At 37.8% G+C, this 21,263-nt stretch overlaps 1 protein-coding gene and 1 long non-coding RNA gene across 2 annotated transcripts; both read right to left on the reverse strand.

Annotated features, from left to right (window-relative positions):
• Positions 1 to 1,635: 1,635 nt before the first annotated feature.
• On the reverse strand, positions 1,636 to 21,013 carry LOC576175 (potassium channel subfamily K member 2). The gene is made up of 2 exons (XM_776513.5): positions 19,528 to 21,013; positions 1,636 to 2,766 (listed from the first exon to the last, which is right to left on the reverse strand). Exons 1-2 carry the CDS (start codon positions 19,865 to 19,867, stop codon positions 1,781 to 1,783), a joined length of 1,326 nt encoding a protein of 441 aa, XP_781606.2. The 5' UTR covers positions 19,868 to 21,013; the 3' UTR covers positions 1,636 to 1,780.
• On the reverse strand, positions 9,556 to 15,565 carry LOC115929577. Its single transcript, XR_004066564.1, has 4 exons — positions 15,263 to 15,565; positions 12,043 to 12,122; positions 11,345 to 11,503; positions 9,556 to 9,735 (listed from the first exon to the last, which is right to left on the reverse strand). It is a non-coding gene; the product is annotated as an uncharacterized LOC115929577 (long non-coding RNA).
• Positions 21,014 to 21,263: the final 250 nt, after the last annotated feature.

Genomic DNA, 21,263 nt, shown 5'->3' on the forward strand with positions numbered 1-21,263 from the left:
GTAGTAGTAGTAGTAGTAGTAGTAGTAGTAGTAGTAGTAGTAGTAGTAGTAATAGTAGTAGGTTTGCCGCTCCTCCCCCCCCCCCCCCCCCCAAAAAAAAAAAAAAAAAAAAAAAACGATTATGATTTTTTGTTTTAATCTCCTGCAATGAATTATTGACCACCCGCTTTCTACCGATTTCAACGAATCGTGTTATATTCACTCGTTCATATATAGCCTGTAATGACCGACGAAAAGACAAATACGAGAAATACGAACGTTGTCTTGATTTCATTTTAATCATTTAAAAAAAAGGACATGCACGGTGCACCTTCACACCTTATCGATATTGACAATAACAAACATAAAACATGTAATCACAATAATCTTACGAATATGCATTCACGACAGATCACCAAGTACAACTCACATAATTTTATAACAAATAAATAATTAACATGCTCTCAAAGACTTTCTAGAAATTGCCTAAAGGTGAATTTCAATAGCATACCGCAAAATACAAATGCACATCTGAAAGAATAAAAAGACGAATAAAAAATAAAAAGGTAGTTAAATGTACAGCAATACAACAATTACGTACCCTCATAGATATACGAGGCGGAGGGTGAGGGTCTGGGGCTTTGTTTTAATGCATATAATGCATTCACTAAAACGTGTCAGAATTTAAGCTCGCTCGCTTCGCTTTCTCGTAAACTAGGGGGTATGTATTCCGGTAGAAGATGCGAATCCTCCTAGAATATTATTTGTACTCACACACCTTTGCCAACACCTTCAATCACAAATTTAATTGTGCCCTCCCCCCCCCCCCACACACACACACACACACAAGAGAGAGAGAGAGAGTGATTAATTAATACTTAGAAGCATGCTCTCTATTGGCATAAAAATGTCAAGTTCTAATACATAAAAATGCAAAAATACTCGATGTAAGCGTATTGGCATCAAAATGTCAAGTTCTAATACATAAAAATGCAAGAATACTCGATGTAAGCGTATGATATAATATACATGTATATATCTCCTCCCCTCCCATTCTCTCTCTCCCTCTCTCTCTCTCTCTCTCTCTCTCTCTCTCACACACACACACACGCACGCACGTACACACGCACGCACACACACACACACACACACACACGCACACGCACACACACACACACACACCCTTCTCTCTGTCGTCACCTCTCTTTTTCCCTCTCCCCACTCTCTAAATAATATACCTAGTTTACATCCTCTGGGACCCATAAATATCAACTCAGCCGTGCGATGTGATTTCATTTTCTTCATTCAAATGTTATATTTCATAACTGGCTTTACTCAACATTAGCCGTTCCGAATCCCTCCCCATCCATGATCTCTCTACCAAAGAGCTTTACTGTCGACTTAGTGACATAAATATATAGCTTTAACAATTATTACGGGCATCGCAAAAATGCTGAGTGTAAGTTTTAAACAAATATAGTGTACTTCGAGGAATAATATTCATATCAATTTTATACAATATAAACGTTTTTGAAGTTCGACAGACTCAATGCAAATGATTGTTATCTTGTGCATATTTAAAAAAGACGACAAGCCAATGATTAAAAATTATATTTAAAAATCTTTCAAAAGAGCAAGAGTTTGGAATACATCAGCTTTGACATTTCTAAGTTATGAATTCAACGAAAAATTGCGCTTTTATTTTATTTTTTATGTCTCTTCATGTTTTGCAATTGATACAATTACATTTTGAACATCCAGACGAATGGAGTATATAAGAAAATGAAGAAAATAAGTAACATTAAGGTCCATGCTCAGCTAGATTTTCGGGACATATTGAGTTTTCTGTTATCTTCCAGGTCCTGTCGGGGTCATTGACCACCTTCGATTCAGATGATGAAGCGGAAGACGATTGCGAAGACGTATGGGTCATTGTACTACCATCATTTGTTTCTGGCTTTTTATGACAACAGCAACAACAGTTACTGTAGTCGAGTTTCGACCAATCAGTCTGAGTATCCGCATCAAAAGACGGGATGGTTTGAGTTTGCATAATATCATCAACCACTGAAACCGTTTCGAAAGGTACACCCGATTCTAACTCCTGCATCTCAAAATCCTCCCCCTGGCTTTCACCGCCCACAACAACATCCGTTGTTATGACAACGTACTCTTCACTTTCGGAAGGCATCTCTTTTAACATGATTCCGTCCGGGTCGTCCAATCCCGGCTTTCGACGCACTCGTTTCCTTTTCATGATTCTCCGGATGACCCTCCGTTTCGTAAACTGCTCTACCTTCTGCGCGTTCCGCTTCTGCAGCCCCTGCAGGAGCATGGTGACGAACCCCATCCCGAAGAGGAGGTAGAAGATGAGGAGGACTTTGTAGACGACGTGGCCGACGACGCTCAGCGTCTGGCCGTCGCCGGCGACGTAGTCCCCGAATCCGATGGTGGTGAACGAGATGACGGCGTAGTACTGACTCGTCAGCCAATCCCAGCCTTCGATGTACTTGAACAGGCACGCGGGGATGATGATGAGGATGACGTAGAAAGCGAAACCGGAAATGACGACGGCCGTGATCGTTGCGATCCGGTGCGATGGTGACGATTTGCCCGTGGTGATGCAGTGCATCCGATGAAGAAGACGCTTCCAGATGCCCCTGAGGCGCTTCTTGAGTTGCTGGCCGATGATGGTGACGAGGAGGCCGCTGAGTGGTATCCCGATCAAGGCGTAGATGATACAGACGGACCGGCCAAGTACAGTGCTAGGAGCCAAATGACCATAACCTGCATGTGTGGTAACATAAAAGGAGAGAGGGAGATAGAGAGAGAGAGAGAGAGAGAGAGGGAGAGAGAGAGAGAGAGAGAGAGGGGGGGACAAGAAAGGGATAAAGAGGGAGAGAGATAGAGGAGGAGGAGGAGGAGGAGGAGAGAGGGTGTTAAAGTAAGGGGCAAGCAGATAGAAGAAAGGGAGGAGAGAGACAGAGAGACAGTGAGAGACAGAGAGAGAGACAGAGCGACAGAGACAGAGAGAGAGTAAAAGATAAAAAGAGACAGAGACAGAGACAGAGAGAGTGGAAGATATAGAGAGACAGAGAGACAGAAACAGACAGACAGAGACAGACAGAGACATAGTGTGAGAGGAGGGAAATAAAAATCTTGTCATTAATAATTATTGAGAAAAATGTAGTATTTATGAAGCAACACTAATCATCGGCTATCTAGACATTAATAAACAAAGCGGCGGAATCCTCCCGAACAATGTGGAGTGGAATTATATACAGCCCCTCATTCTGGTATAAACCAAAATAAAATATGGCTTCCTTGTTAGAGCTTCAAATGGGGTGGGTACACCACTATTAATGTTAATATTGCCATTGCTTTTTCCTCTCTTCTCCTCCTTCTCCTCTCCTCCTTCTTCTTCTTCTTCTTCTTCTTCTTCTTCTTCTTCTTCTTCTTCTTCTTCTTCTTCTTCTTCTTCTTCTTCTTCTTCTTCTTCTTCTTCTTCTTCTTCTTCTTCTTTTTCTTTTTCTTTTTCTTTTTCTTTTTCTTCTTCTTCCTGAACCTGTTACCTCTCCGTTCTCGATCATAACTAAAGACAACAAGAACATTCTTGCCACGCCGACTAAATCGATATATCGAATCTTCAACCGTGCTATTAACTTTCTTCCTAGAGCTCAAGTTACTCATTGGCACGAGGCTGGGTTACTTTCCCCTTCTAAACTAATCAACTGGACTGAAATCTACTGCTATCCATCATCTAAGAAAGATGGGGACACTCAGTACAAACTATTACACAATGTTCTTCCGTCGCTTGCCGTTCTTCATCATCTTAATCCCGATATCTCCTCTTCATGTGGATGGTGTGGCAAGAAGGGAACTATTCTACACCTCTTTATCGAGTGTACTTCTATACAACCGGCCTTGGATCTTCTTCATCATCTTCTGTCAAGTCTTCTACCCGAAGTAAACATTGACTTTGACCTCTACTGGACTCTGGTTCCACATGCAAGAGGTCGTAACAGGGAGGCCGTGCGCCTATCCAACTTTTTTATTGTCATTCTTAAAAGCACATTATATTGGCTTTATCGTACCTCTCGTTTTCTTGATCCACTTCCTTTTTGGAAACTTAGAATCAAGAACAGAGTCATTCTTGATTATGAATTTCACAAATTACAAAACAATTTGGTGTTATTTCATAAGATATGGTCGTACAATAATGTACTCTTTCTTTCAGATGATATTGATCTCACATGGTTGATTTAATTGTTGTTTGTGATAAGTTTGTCTTGAGAAGAAGCTCTTAGTTGGAAGTTATGAATTCCCATAATTTAATCGTTTTGAAACACTCTATGGGTGTGTAATCATTTGTAATCAGTGTTTAGTACAATTTATGTTTTTTCTCAATTTCTACCGTCGAAATTATTGTTTTTTTATGAATTGTTTAATGGTTACTTTCTCATGTATTACGTACTACTTGTTGTTGATTATTGGTATATGATTCACAAACACTTATTATATTAAGTGCATCACTGTTATTTTTTAATCTGTTTTAATTATTATATGTATTGTAAATAAAGTTTTACTTTCAAAAGTCAAAAGTCTTCTTCTTCTTCTTCTTCTTCTTCTTCTTCTTCTTCTTCTCCGAAACGGAGATTAACACAAGAACTTTACAAACATACTTTCAAAAATTGGCGCGGACTGGACGAAGAATCATTATCTGATTACGACGACATTTTAATATTAAAAGAATTGGTCATTTTCGTAAAATAAGCAATAATGAGCAACGACGAGTGTAAAACATGTTTTCAACACAAATTGTCACAATTTGCCTTTATACAATGATTAGTAGTAATCAACAGAGTAGTAGCTACGGGGAGGGCACGGGGATTCCCAATCAAATAGCAAAACACAGGGAAGGGAAAGGGGGAGGAGCAAAGAGAAGGAGATTTTTTTTTTAATAGAACATGAAAAGAATACAGTACCACTACCACTCCCACTCCCACCCCCTCCAGAACGGCGCTATTGGTAATTATTTGCATCTACACATACCGGTGCAGCATCTTTTAACCCACCTCCATGCGGGCTAGACCCACAACATGCCATCATAGCAATTAACCGAGACATAATATCGAACGAACATTGATGGCAAACAGCATTCGATCGAAGTTCAATGGTCATTATTTTACAGTCAGTGGGTGACTAAGGAATTGTGACAGCACAATACTTACACAATCCCCGCAAAATAACATCTTCAAATTTGTATGCCCTTCCAAAGATTGCTAATAGGCCTATTTGTCACAAAGTCAGTCAAGAGTCTAATGAACTCTCAAACTGCTTAATTTGACAATCGCGAAGGAAAAGGTTAGTAATGATAGTAATGCAAAGTACAATCTCTTAATTTGTTATGGCTGAGAATATGCCTTGTGAAGGTTATTCATCTCTGATCTTAACTCATGTGTTTGGTTTAATTTGTATTTTAAAAACTAGCTAAGCTATGAAGAGTAATTTGAGTTAAGAAATTTAAAGAGGCACCTCACCGTATCCAATAAACACACGTTTTTAATAATAATAATAATAACAGGCATTTCTATAGCGCCGTCTATCTAAAAGTTCTGCTTTAGCCTAGCTGCCATTACAGCGCTGATCCAGCATTTCAAGGTATTCATTCCTGCCAGGTACCTCACCTGGGTCGAGTGTGGCAAATGAAGGTTAATGCCTTGCCAAAGGACATTAGTGCCGTGTCGGGGATCAAACCACGACCTTTGAATTTTAAAGCTTATCTGCCGTAGTTTACAGGAGGGATTAGACCGCCCTGCACGGTCACTGGACAGGTGGTTATCTCATCAACTCAGCTCTCAGTAAACATAAGAAAAGAGGATCATGGGGACCAATGGTCACCAATTAGGCATTGTTTGTTATATAGAGGGCGCAAGTAGCTACAAGTAGTGCAGTGGGCCTTTAAGTCAAGTGCCTGAACCACTCGACTACGACACTTCTACAATAGTGCATGTGAGATGAGGTTTTGAGATAAAAATCAAATATCAATCTTGAATATCCGGCCACAAAGTTGGCTTATTTATTATTTCCATATTTGGAATGAGGCATAATTAGTACTATACCCGTTTCTACACGATTTCGTCTTTGCGTGGATAGGTATAATGCAGGGGCCAATATACAAAATTACTTTACATTTTAAGCTCTTATCTTTATAGTGTGCCTACCTTACGGTATTCATTACAAGAAAAGAAGAATATAGAGATCGCCGACAGACAAGATAGTATTTTAATTAGTGTGTTTTTTTAATTCAAAAAAGAAAAGCACAAAACATTGGGTTTTGTAAGAAAGATTCGAGATTTTTGAAAATGGAACAAAAGAAGAATGCAACGTGTGAATTATATTATTATGGATCATGAGGTGTTGTATGAAGCTACATTAATCTTTAATGAATTAATTTTTAATAAATCTGTTTTGACTCAACGAATAACGTGTTAATCATTAATTTGGATAACCAAACTGATAGCGCTCGTAGATTCAAAGAAAAATAAAAGATTACCTGTCACTCATCGGCAATGTTATCAATGTGTATGATCTCATATGATAATTAAAGACCGGGATTGGCACTTTAATTTCGTTTAATCGCCCATTCTTCTGAGCAATTCTGAAGTAAAATTGCCTCATTTACCTATTATTCATGATTGTACTTACTAATCTATCTAACCATGGTTTTTTTCTTTCTTCTTCTTTTTTCATCGGAATGATGAAAACATTACAGGAGTAAGAAAGTGTAATAGATCATGAATGTCTGGTGATGAAGCTGGCTGTAAGCAGTATACCTCGACTTTATTTATTACGAAACCGCAACATAAAATGATATAGAGAAACAACAGCAGGAGAGAAGGGGAGGAGTGAAGGGAGTGAATGGGGAGTGAATGGAGAGATGGTAGTGGGAGAGAGAGAGGGGGAGAGAGAAGGGTTCATGTATATAGGGGAGAATGGGAGAGAGAGAGAGGGTGAAAATAGAATGACCCCACTCTCACAAACCGCTCCTGTCTATCTATCGTCGAATACGCTATGATGTGGAGGATATAACACGTCGGCGTTTACATGAACCGTCGAATCCGTCCACTGAATTCAAAATCTTACTTTCGAGAAAAACGCGTTTGAAAGTTCGACATTTTCCAACATCGCTATAGCGCAATGTACGATAATTGATTTTGATAATTTTTAGTCAGTGTGAAAGCCTGAAACCAGCTTACAATCACCATATAAAAAACAAATCATAATTCTGAACAATCGTCGAGTAATGATAAAATAAAAATGATGATGTAATTTCGCACTTCGCTTTTCCACAGAAAGTGGCAAACGGAGCGCATTCGACGGTTCATAAAAACAGAAACTGAATACGCGCAGCACAAAAGCGCTGAATGCGCATGGATTCGTCGGTTCATGCAACCGTTCTTGCTCGTTTAATACACGCGCCCAATGCGGGTCATCGAACTTTTAATGTTGAACTGTTCGAGCTTACCTATCGAATAATCTGGGTTAGGCCTACTACTTTCATTTTTCTTAATGAGACTTTTAATTGATAAATGAATAATTCAGGAAATATCAGGACTTCATAAACATTCCCTAAATATTGATCTCCCTTCAAATTTTGTTCCTTATAATATTGTTTCTGTTTCGATTTGTCTAATTAGCCATCCTACCCCCCTCCATCACATCTTGTTTCTCCAATCGTTTTCTATATAATTCATCTTTGGAGTTAAATTCAACCACTCATTGAATCATTGCATACTGCTTGGCCTCTCGATCATACCACTTAATTATTTTCTTTATCCTCTTTCTATTTTTCTTTCTCTTTCACTTTTCTGAATCAATTTCAGTCTCCATATATTTTCGCTCACACACCCTCGTAATTTGGGTATTTTCATGATCACATAATTTCATTTCCAACCATCTCTCTTCGAAGACCTTGATTTATATGAACGAAAATGTAACCATAAGCTAAACACATTATTGATATCATGCTTGACATTTAGCATCTACTTCTAGTATAGGAAATAATCCTGAACTGAAGTTTGTATCCCCTTTTCATTAATTATGACAGGCAGATTACTACAATTATGTTGGAACATTGTATATGTTATCAAATAATAACTAAACACGACAAAATTATATTTTCACATCCAAAATTTATTTGACATCAATCTTAAACACACCTGACAATTATTTAATAATCAATTATCACAAATTAGAACTCTTTGAATAATGACAACTGTGGCATTGATACCACTGACGATTTTAGTGTGACTTAATCTAAAACACATCATAATCCTATATATTTAAGTGAAATAACAGGACAATTTTCGAGTGTTACACATATTTGATGAATACAAAAAATTCAATTCAAATCATGTGCCATTCAGTGTACTTATTTTCTTGGGCTATATCATGAATTCAGCACAAGCTACATAATATTATCATGAGTTCCGAAACGATTTGAGTAAAGGTCAAATAAAGATCTGCATTAAAGTGAACTGGTAACAATGTTCATGATTTCACAATCAGCTGCTGACCTGGTATACTATACCTCATATTGTCATATAGGTAATGCACAAGAACAATGGTTTTCACAAAACCATGTAACACTATATTCTCACATATATTTTCAGTGAAGATATGTTTTTGAAATTATTTGTATTTACAGTGGGTTATTCCTTCATCAAAAGTTTTAGACACAGTGTCACAATTTCAAAAAACTCTCTAATACAATGCCGCCAGTTCACTAATTGTTATTAAATGCCCCTTGTCAATGTACTAAATTTGTAATGCGCTTATGGTAACTTTGCCTTGAACTTGTACTGATCTTCAATACCTAATATAAATAACCACTTAAAGAGGTAATGTTCGACACAGTAAGAGCTCAACATGATGTATGATCATGAACCCAACACTATACATATGCACATTAAGCCGGCACCCATTGACACCAAAACAAATTGAACATGCTTTCCCAACTGTCAGCTATTGTAGCTTTAACCAGATGTGATAGCTTGAAATATTCTATTTTACAAAAGTGGGCAATTGGCAAAAGATAATCAAAATAACTTTGATATGATTCATAATTACAACATGCAAGCATGCTCCATCAGTGTAACCATAGAATCATGAAAGGTTTTACATTCATTTGCATCAATTTATTGACAATTAAATTAGGCTGAATCTTTTATATTTCTCATTCATCACCTTGCTTTTTATAATTATGAAATTCTTAACCTTGAAATCTTGATGTTCTTACAGGTGTAATAATAATAATATTCTGCTTTTATACAGCGCATGATACATCAATACAACGATGTGTCTAAGCGCTTTACAGATATATATATCATTACCCAGTCATCAGATTTAGGCTTGCCCGCACACAAGCATGTTCTTCACTCCCTGGGGAGCATTCCGCCCAGTCCCCATTTTACAAACGCACACTTGCTCATCCAACTACATTAACTTTTGCATCCTACCGGGTACCCATTTAACACCTGGGTGGAGAGTGACAAATGTAGATTAACGTCTTGCCAAAGGACATTAGTGCTGCAGCAGAACTTGAACCCTGTACCTTGTGATCTGCAGTCGGATGACTTATTCACTAAACCACAACACCTCTATGATGAAAGTAAAGTTGAGTTATCACATTCTGGAATCTGGTGGTACATGTACAAGAGATTGCAGCACAAAGCAAGTTCAGGACATCTCCACCTGAAAATAAAATAAAAAGATATAGGCATAAATAAAATAGAAAAACAAGTCAAACTGCATGTGATGTCTTGCCTGCACCTCACAATTTGCCTATTAAGTATGAACACTACCAATTGATATCTCATGAGAAATTTGGTAGCATTCGGCCAAATTGACTAAAAACAGGTTAAATGACCAACCACTGGATGACAACACTATTCATTCACTAAAACATAATTGATTTTTGATCTTGGTGATGAAATTCTTCCTCATAATTGTTGGGTGCAGGTTTAATGAAATTTGGACATATACTTTTGAAATGAGAATTTAACAAAAGGTTATTTTTGAAGCAAAATATAACACAAGTGACCATAATTCACCTTTGACCACGACCTTGGATATGAAAATTCTTCCACATAATCTACATGTATGATCCTTAATAATGATCGGTGCAAGTTTCATCAAATTGCTTACTTAAAAGTTTCTGAAGTAATATTAAACATAACTTACTTTTGACCTTGACTCTGTTCATAAAATTTCTTCCACATAATAAAGTGATGCTTGATAATAGGCCATTTTCGTAATGTAACCAAATTTAATGCATAAGTCATTGTGAAGTGCCTCAATACATGTTATTTCATTCACCTGAAAAGAATAATAGTATTTCAATAGACAGAATCCGAACTGCATACATTAGTTGTTGCCAGGTTGGACAAACATTATGGCTTGACCTACCTAGCAACACTAAATATATGCAGTTTGCCTTCTGACTATTGAAATACTATTATTCTTATAAGGTGAATGAAATAACTTGTACTGAGGCACTTCACAAAGACTTATGCATTAAATTTGGTTACATTACGAAAATGGCCTATTGCTATGTGCAATTTTCATCAAATTTGGACATAACCTTTTGAAATGAGAGTGATTTTAAATTGTTGATGCCACGGTAGGAAAAAGCGGTACCTATGTCTCACTCTAGCTATGCAGACAAGACAAAAAAATCTTCAGAGAATCATGACAATTAAATAATGACTCTGTAAATCACTCTGCTATCAAGTACGTTTAAAAAAAAAACACTTGACAGTTGACTTGTACATGTACAGTACCTAATTCTTATAAAAAGAAAGAAGGCATTGATCACAATGATAAAAAGGAAAAAAACAAAAAACAAGAATGGCAACCCTCTTTCTAGAAAAGGAAATGGGAATAAGATAGAAGAGAACATGCTCAGATCTGTACAATGATCAGATGAATTGCAACAACCTTCAGAGAGGGAGAAGGTGTTCCCACAAGCTAGACACCCACGATCCATATGGCCCACACGATCAACAATCTATGATGTAAACGGCACACAACACATACAGCTCACTAGCTAAACACTAGGTGAAATAGACCTACAAGCTTGACACTGCGTAATACAGATATTGAGTCTAGCTCATGGTCCTTTTTAACTTATGGTCTAGCTTGGGGGCCTTTTTTACGTGTAGGATACCAAGTGTCTAGCTTGTGGGCTATAGCTGTACCTGTTAGGGATTATTCAATTTTGTGAAAAGAAGATGAATAGAATAATCTCGAATGTCACATTCAGGCCAAAAACTGAAGTTATTTTATAAATGCTGTCACTCACCAACTGTGAAATCTTTAGATTATATAGCCCTTGCTGCTGGAGAAGTAGTAGTCACTTTGGGTTTTCAGTATTCAATAGATTGCTTCCTCACATTTTGCAGTCAATCTACCATAATCCCAACTACAGAATGCCTTTCACTGCATAGTGCAACCATGTATTCTGGAGTGAATTTAGAAAACATAAAATATATGAATTAACACAATTGACTACTGCAGCAAATCAATTTATATGACAAATCGTTCAACAGATGGCATCTGATATACTGTACAAGTACCAGTATGTTAAACTCGATCGAGATTCATTATCAAATAAGATAATATTCAAGACAATAAGGCGTACAAATGAACGTTATACTAGCATTTGTCACTTAAAAAAGAAAATAATCACACTGTTATCATGTCATCATGTCATGTCGATTAACATATTCTCACTGCACATTCTACCACACTGTAATTTTCAAGATATTGACACAGTGGGGGGGGGGGGGGGGGGGGGGGGTGGGAGGGGGAGCTGTCCTATATTTGAATGTTAAAAACAGCACATGTGCCAGAACCTATCTAGTCAATTTCCAAATTGTATGGCGGTATGTGACAATAATGTGCAGTCATACATGTACTTACCTTATCACAATTATTCTTTTGTTGAACAAGACATAAAGAAGACATAAAGAAGAAAAAAGGTCAAACTGAATTACTTACCAGATCACACAGCACTCTTCACGAGAATACAGCCAAAGGTCATGCCAGGATTTCTGCGAGAATCTTCCAACTATCTGTTGCTGGAAAACAAATGAAAAGTTTCAATTTTTATTATTATTTGCGAAGTTGACCTGGCTGGGTCTTGTCATAGATTACAGTTTGAATTCATAAACATACCGTTTCACTGGTTCTGAGATAAAAATTGGATAACTCGTATAAAGGAATTCCGTAAATTTCGCCTTTGGAAATACGTAATTAAAATTTTAAAAACTTTACATAAAAAAGAAATATGTATTTTTTCTTCTGTCTGATTTTTTATTTCAATTAGATCTAAATCAAGAAAAATGAGGGAGAAAGTTTTTTTACCAGAACTTCTGGAAGTGGTACAAAATCGTTAGCAATCGATCAATCTACCCCTGTTGTGCGAGCCGTAAAAGTACCGTCTACATGGGAAATGTTGGCAAAAGTCTGTTTTATTAAAGAATGACCCATACCAGATGGTTATTTCTGTCTAACCCAAACCATGCTACCCAATCCTGAACTAAACTGAAGTAGTCTTACATTCTTAATAATCACCAACCTAGACCGAAAAATCAGTTCAACGTCGCTATTCACAAGGACCGCTATTCATAAGGTCCGCTGTTCATAAGGACCACTATTCATAAGGTCCGCTATTCATAAGGTCCGCTTTTCATAAGGACCGCTATTCATAAGGCTGCTTTTCATAATTTGAGAAAAGGGTTCCTATTCATAATACTAGAAAAGCCTGAGGGCCGCTATTCATAATACAAGAAGAGAGTCGCTTTTCATAATAGGAGAAGAGGGTCCCTATTCATACAAAAATGAAAGTCATATAAGCAATAAACAAAATGATAATAAGAAAGCAAAATGGATAGGGGACACCCCACGGCTTAGGGGTGGGTGCAGGGGGGGGGGACGCAACATGGCCCGAATATTTGTAGAAAACATTCATTGAAAACATACTTTTAAAAAATATAAAAAAAGGCATGCCCCAATAAGATATGTGACCCATCATCCCGGGCCCTAGCCCCCTCCCCCCCCCCCCTCATCAGTCTGACCAAGCTGCGCGATTCGACCCACCCACCCTGAAGTATTTCCTTGGTACAAGTGCATATTATCGACAATTCTCGTCCAAGTAGTTCATAGATGGCGTAGCCTGTGTGTGTTTCATGGGGGGGGGGGGGGGGTGGGGGTGTAGCACCGTTGCCATCAAGGGGTTGATCTAACATGTCCCTAATCCTCAGCAAAGGAAGGAAGCGACAGAGAGGGGGTTATAGGGACTTAAGTTATAAACTATATTCAAGCTTTTCGTAAATATACAATACAAGTAAGGATTTTCAAGATTTTAAGCCAAATAAGATTCGATTTTGTGACCATAAGGCATTATGGGAACGGTGGCGTCCCCTGTATCATGTCTTTTCTTTTTATCTTTGATAATAGAGACATCCCCATAATCTAGCTAATATATTTATTCCAGTGGGGACAAGAGAAAGGAAAACATAACACACCCATAATCCTATCATAATTTGCCCCCTTTATGGGAAATCTTGCTCCCCCTCCCCCCCCCCCCCCCTCAACTTATGAGTCAAACTTTATGAACATTTATTTTGGTGAAAATTAAGACGATACATTTTACAAGGAAACCACCTCAGCCCCCCCCCCAAAAAAAAAAATATATATATAAATGTCCAATACCTGACTGTCCGAGTCGTCATCATATAGGCGTAGGCGGCATGGGGGTGGAGGGTGGGGCTGGATATTTCATAATTCAAATTCCAATTTTATTGATTTAAAAGAATCTTCAATTTGTGAATGTATTGAGAGAAAAGGTGAGTAGATCGATCTACACAAATCACAGAACCAATTAAGGCTGTTGTAGTGTGTGTCATATTATCAGGACAGAGCCATAACCAACCAGGCCCCTATAAGTTATTAGCGTCCCCGCACAGAAATTGTGTACTCAAGTAATAAACATCGATATGTAGTACCCATACTCATCTTTCTATTACAATAATATCAAAACAAAACAAAAGGCAAGGGATTGAAACAATGAATGGTACCACAATTATTTGCATACTAAGTTAACTAACACAAACAGTAGAGATCTAAATCTAGACAAGATCTAGTCACTAATTTCAAAGTTAAACTCATAGTCTTAGAGCACCCTGACACTTGCACGATATTTGTTTGTGCATGGTTTGCCCATCGTTTCATGCCATGTTTCTGCCATAACGGGAAGCGTATGCGGAACAGGCTGGAGGATGAGGCCCATGCGGGACAAAGCTTGAAATTTGTGGCAGAATTTTCAAAATGTTTAAAATTTTGGCACAACAAATTGGGTGGACGACTTTCGTGAACACTTCAGGAACTATGAGTATCCTATACGTATTCTACCTGTGTCCATACTGACCGGTGCGTGCCAATGCCCGAGTGGCACGCATGTTTTCGACTAATTCACGATGGATTTACGAATAAATTGCTCATAATTTGTGCATCGGCTGCGGATACTTCCCGCAGTTTTCACATTACGTGCGCATTGTTTACCCATGTGCATTCAACGGCACAGAAAACTAATTAGGAAAACAGGAAAGAAAAAGTGACGGCAAAGAGGGTCTTATAACACTGCGTGAATATTAATGGCGTGAACAATATTCAAGTATGGCGTATATGGGGGAACAAAAATTTGTGGAATTGTCAAGGTGGCTAAACTCTTACTTAGCTTAGTCTAAACTCTCTAGTTTAAAATAAAATGAATAGTAGTCTAGTGAGTGACAACCAACCATGAGCAACACCATGCATGCACCACACTACATTTAGTCTACAGTACAGTCCAGACTTAACCGCCGTCGACACTTAATAATTTCAACAGTGATACTCAAAAGTCTACCCATATTTTAAAAAACAAGGGAAATGATAACACATTAGAGTTTAATTTAAGGTTCATAGTACGAACAATCGTCCATCTTGACCTCGTCCTATAGTATATTGTCCATTGAAATTGATTTTATCGAAATCTCTAGTTTTAGTTTTTACAAACATCTAAATCAACAGGTGGGACAATCCGAGTTTTGAGTTCGAAATATCTGCTTAAATGTGTTATAAATTGGTATAATTTAAGCAGCGACTTCAGATTTTCATTAAATTCATGCATATAATCTCATAAAAGTACAACTAGGTACAAGAAACACAGTTTGCTTACCAATTTTTACATCCCGTTCAGACGATGCTACAGATTCGACGGTTCATCGTCTGCTAGAATTTAAGGAGGGTTGGTTTCATGAACCGACGAATCCGCATTCGACGGTTCATGCAATCGCTCCGCGCAACGTTTCGTTTTTAGTAAAAATATAAACATGTTTTTGTCAAAAATTATCTCAAATCAGCATCTGAAAATTTGTCAGTAGAAAGATATCATAACAGTCAACGCAATTATGGAAAAAAAAATATTTTGAAAAATTTGCCAAAAATCGACGGATTCGACGGTTCATGTAAACGCCGACGAACTATACGCCCCACCCGTTTATAAATGTCTTGATCTGCCACTTAAAATAAATGGTTGAAGAACAATGAATAAATAAATAATACAATTTGATCGAATCTATGCGATTCTATTGTGAAGCGCCAGGAGTGTCAAGTCTGGCAGATAATATGAGCGCTATACGAAAACCCATTATTATTATAATTATTATAATGGTTATCATTTTCTATCTTTATGTTGGTATGCTTGATTCATTTTGACGCTATGGGAATATGACCACAAATCAAATTCCTATTATGGCGATTGGATATCCCTGCAAATTTAATCCGTGAAGTAATCTCGGCATTATAAATAATTAATGATAGAGAAAGTTAAGATTATATTAAAGTATAATTTATTGGTTGGCCTCGAGAGGGATATGAAAATGTATTAAATATCGCTAAAATTAAAAAGGTAATATAAATTAGGCTAAATTTAATTCAGACGCGACCATCCAATTGAGCATAAGCTATCAATTACGTGAATTATGAGACGTGTGCAATATTGTTTGATCGATTTCCATTTACCCACCATATTTTACCTGTTGTAGGTTAGCGTACAAGGGACGTTCAGCTGCAAGACCCATACGAGGGACATACAGACAATCGAGAGCTGATGACATGCATGCATTAGTAGCACACCGATTTGACATTGAACCCATGACCTGCATGTCTGTTCGTAGACCACTGCTCTAACTACTGCATCTCCCTTCACCAATATCATGTTCAATGTTCAAATGTTCAACTGATTTTTTTTCTCATGCAAAACATAATACAATGAATAATTATATTTCAAAAATATGCAATGAAACGACAACTATAGTAGACAAAAAGCACGAGAAAAGAAGAACTAACTAGTATTGACCGCTTCTACAATAAACGGGTTTCTTTTATTATAAAAAAGAGGTTTAAACTGACAGAAAAAGGCGATAAAAGGAAAAGTGTTGTGCCACTAATAAACTTAACCTAAATATTATGTTGATTTAATGAAAGGAAATCCATACATGGTGTCACTCGTCCCGTGCTGTTGAATGCACTCAGACACACTCACACATAATTATGTACACACATGGGCAAGTCTATTTGTCTCCCCCAAGTTGTAATTAACTTGTTTTTATATATTTCTGATTCAATAGCAAATTCCGATAAAACAATTATTGAAATAAATTATGCACAGAGCCCCAACCCGCTCTGCACCGTGATGAACCACCTGCGGTTGACTGCTTAATCCATCACCGTAAGGTATTGATTTTGTATATTTGTATTCCACACGTTACCAAGTATCTTGGAAGGGACGCCAGTGCATCTTCCGAAATGGGGGGGGGGGGGGGCACCAACAAAAATGACACTTTCTGGGGGAAAGGGTCAATTACAAGGGGAAATCACAACTCGATTTTTTTTGGAGGATATTAGTATATACCCTTACATAAATGCATTATCAAGGATGATTTTGATATTTGTTTCGCCCTTTACGTGGTCTAAAATACTGCTTTGGCGTCATACTTTGCATTTGGATGTGCTGGTCTAAAGATTAATTCGCGAGCGAGCGAAGTAAGCGAGCAACAACAATTAAGATTTGTGAGGTCGCACTGTGACAAATAGATCTTATACTAAGGAAAAGCAACCCTGATGTGGTTTTAAGCACGATCTCATCACGAAAAACTGAAAGTAAATTTAATAAGTTACATAATAACTTCGACTACAAATGCGAGCGAGCGTGGTGAGCCACCCTTTGGAGAAATTTAGAGGAAAAGCTGTTCTTTTTTGCTTTAAATATTTGGGGCACATGTTATGAGAAAGGAAATAGGGGCGCTTATCAGAAAGGAACGGACACTTATTAGAAGAGAAAAGGAGCACGTCTAGGAGCAAAAAGGGCATGTATTCGAAATGGTAAGGGGCGCCTATTAAAAAGGGGAAATAATGCCTTGCGAAAGGACATTAATGTCCGGCTGAGATTTGAACTCTCAACCCTCGGATTGAGAGTCACGTGAATAAATAACTATACCACGACACCTCAATGCAATATGAAGTTGTACGTACAGCAACAACATCTCTATATCAAAAAGAAATTAAAAGAAAGATAAGTTGCAGACCTGGGTGAGGAAAAGGTCACGAAAAAAAATTACGATATTGGCGGGAAAGGAATTGCGGGTCAGCCCCATCCACCCCAAACAGTGAATATGCCAAACCAGACAGAGAGAGAGAGAAAGGGAGAGATATATATATATATATACATTATATATATATATAGAGAGAGAGAGAGAGAGAGAGAGAGAGAGAGAGAGAGAGAGAGATATGGGGTAGAGGGAGGGAAAAGAGTGGATAAACATTACAGAAAGAATAACATCGAGAAAAAGGACTAAAGTGAGAAAACACCATGATAGAATTTTCATCGAGACATGGCATTTTATCTTCAGTTGTTTCTCTCGACACGGGAACCTGTTGGTCGATACACGTCTGTAAAAACCCAAATTACACACATAGACTACACATATTCTCAAGCTATTTCAATTCATTCAATTCAGAATGGCAGTCATAGACTAAATTGTACATGCTTTCACAGTGCATGTAAAATACAATACAAGTATAAAATAACAGCATAAGATCAGGTCAAGTGGAATTAATTATATAATATGTACCAGCATAATTTAGAATTTGATTGGTGAAATGATAGTAAAATATGTAAGGAATATAAAATAACAACATGAGATCAGGAAAAATGGAATTTAATTTAATATTTACCAGCAAAAGTTGGAATTTGATTGGTGAAATTATAGTAAAATATATAAGGAATATAAAATAACAACATGAGATCAGGAAAAATGGAATTTAATTTAATATGTACCAGCATAAGTTAGAATTTGATTGGTGAAATTATAGTAAAATATATAAGGAATATAAAATAACAACATGAGATCAGGAAAAATGGAATTTAATTTAATATGTACCAGCATAATTTAGAATTTGATTGGTGAAATTATAGTAAAATATATAAGGAATATAAAATAACAACATAAGATCAGGAAAAATGGAATTTAATTTAATATGTACCAGCATAAGTTAGAATTTAATTGGTGAAATTATAGTGAAATATGTATATATGGAAAGTAAAATGACTGAATCAGACTGATTGGTGTTGCCTCACTGTTAAAAATGACACAATATTGTTATGTTAAGGCAACGATTTGCATAGTGAAGTTTAACATAGATGTACGCGTGAGATTGAGAAAAGCACTGTTTTGGAATCTCTTAAATTCCCTATTATTCATCTCAAACACCACTTTTAATTTGTCACTCATTAAACATTTCTTATTCCCCCTTAACTTCCCGTGCTTCTGCCCTGTAGTCAGAGGCGTACAAGAAGGGGTGGGGAAGGAGGGGGGGGGGGGAGTCCCCCAATGATTTTTGGAGTTCCAATCTTCAAGCAACCATCAGGGTAGCAAGGTGCCCGAATATACCACTGTATTATCCAAGGTAGTGAATGGTGACGATGAAATGATATTTTAAAGAAATCGGTGTTCACTTTGGTCGCTCACTCGCAAAATCTAAAACCAATATGATTTTTGGCAAAAGGATGCCCGCATATGGGAATTTTCGGGCCGCATGTATTTTGATGACAAAGTAATATCTTTACTATACAATGCTTCGCTCGCTTGTACACTTATGTAGATAATCTTCTTCTTCTTTTTTTTTTTTTTTTTTGGGGGGGGGGGGGGGGGGGGCGGGCAATTCCCCGCGCAATTCACTGTTTGTCCCAGGCGCCAAAATGCCTATAGATATGCCACTGGCCTTGATTTATCACTTAACCATCAATTTGCATATTAGAAACAAATAATGACTGATGAATGTAATAAATATTGTAATAAAGGGTTAATAGACGAATGTAGGAATAGATTATGATGAATGAAACAGATGAATAAACATATAAACTGAGTCATTATAACCTACCTATCGTGGTGACGACCGTTGCAGAAAAGAATAACGAGTCTATAAGATCCCAGTGATGATATTGCTGTTTGGACGAGTTGAAGCCATGGTCGGGGGTCCAACGAAGACCTCCGGTATACGCATCGATTAGGTCGTTGGAGTAAGTCTGAAGGTCTTCCCGGTTCACGCAGGAGTTGTTGGTAACGAAGTCGATGGCGGCGACGAGGAACGTTCGATGGAGGTCGTCGGCGTGGCGCCGTTCGATGGACGTGAAGATCAACGCGCCGATGAAGAGGTAGACCCAAAAGATGACGAGGACGGCGAGGAGCTGTGACCTGGTCTGCCACGCGTTCTGCCCCATGACGACTACGACCCCGACCACGGCAGTTCGATGTCAATTACCAAATTAACTGTCAGTTATAAAAGCCACCTGCACGAACGTATCGACGTATCGTGCAATTAAGTCGCTTGATCATGCATGTAGCTAATAAATGTTTCAAATGCAATTTCCGCCAGTGTTTGGCATGGCCGTGAAATGATTTTAACAGATTACCTCTATGTTCGCTCCGATGGCTGTTCTCTGTAATGCTCTCCTTCATGACACAGGACGGTAACAGAAGCAATAATATACATCACTGTGCCTCAAAACTACGGCTTTCATGACGCAACGTAAAGCTCCGATATTAATTAATATTAATAGTTTACAGAGCTTCACTGAATGATGATAAGTCGATAAGTGGCCTGCCAATCCTTCACTGAATCTGCCCCATTAATCATAGTCTCGATAGATGGTTTCGACTGGTTTCGAATCTATTATTCACACTGGGCATGTCAAAATGAGTGTTTATTCAACAGTAGATTGGTTTATAATATCGACTGCTTGAGTGCAATTAGTATTTAGTATATTACAATCCTGTGAAATATTATAGGGATGAAATATCAAGCACTATTATATAACTTCCCCTCGGGTTCGATCCCGGTCGGTCAACAAGTAGATCCGCTTGCGTTTGGACGTATTGACTTCCGAAACTATTAAAATATGAAGGTAGTCTCTCACTCGTTAGTCACAATAAAACTAGCTGAAAACCACTTTCAAGACATATTTATGCATACCATATCGGACGCGGCACGAAGTCACTAAATCAGACTATGATCGATCAAATTTGTGGTGCTGATGTGTCGTCTGGTTGCTCAACTCGCAAAAGTGTCATCAATGTTAGTAATCAACTCGAAAACAACACAGACTCCGGTCCCGAAACTAAACTGCGAGAAAACAACACATACAGTTCGTCAGCTGCTACGTACATTCTAAACCGTTCTGTCACAAAATCCGTGGCATGATAGGGGTATATCACGCTATGAGGATCTCGGTGAGACAATGACAATGTTTGTGAAGATAGCTAGACAGAGTGCCCTTTTGGAACCTCGGACGACAGAAAAGAGATTAAAGGCGATCACTCAAGATTCTTTGTTTGATTGACCTCAATTCGTTTGGAATGAAACCAATGGAGTGCGAAGCTTCTTTTTTTTTATCCGCCGCTGCTCTTTTAGAAAGTCCAGTATGACTATTATCACTCTCTTATACCTTTCGAATTATCTAGTACATGTATGTTGTTATTCAGGCTTTTCGAGTATACTTGGTAAAGTGCCAACATGAAGAATTCTTCGTCGTTTGGGGATATACATATACGAACTCATCGCAAATATCTTTTTTGTTGACTATGTAACGTGATTTCGAGAGCTTTGACAAATATTTA

This window comes from Strongylocentrotus purpuratus, unplaced genomic scaffold, assembly GCF_000002235.5.
Source record: "Strongylocentrotus purpuratus isolate Spur 01 unplaced genomic scaffold, Spur_5.0 spur5_scaffold_5, whole genome shotgun sequence".
NCBI classification, from domain to species: Eukaryota; Metazoa; Echinodermata; class Echinoidea; order Camarodonta; family Strongylocentrotidae; genus Strongylocentrotus; species Strongylocentrotus purpuratus.

Bases quoted from the DNA above. Each gene is read 5' to 3' on its own strand.
- LOC576175 (XM_776513.5), bottom strand. From the start codon at position 19,867: ATGGGGCAGAACGCGTGGCAGACCAGGTCACAGCTCCTCGCCGTCCTC. The intron at 2,767-19,527 runs GTAGGTTATAAT...CCACACATGCAG, and splicing joins AACGGTCGTCACCACGATAG to GTTATGGTCATTTGGCTCCT.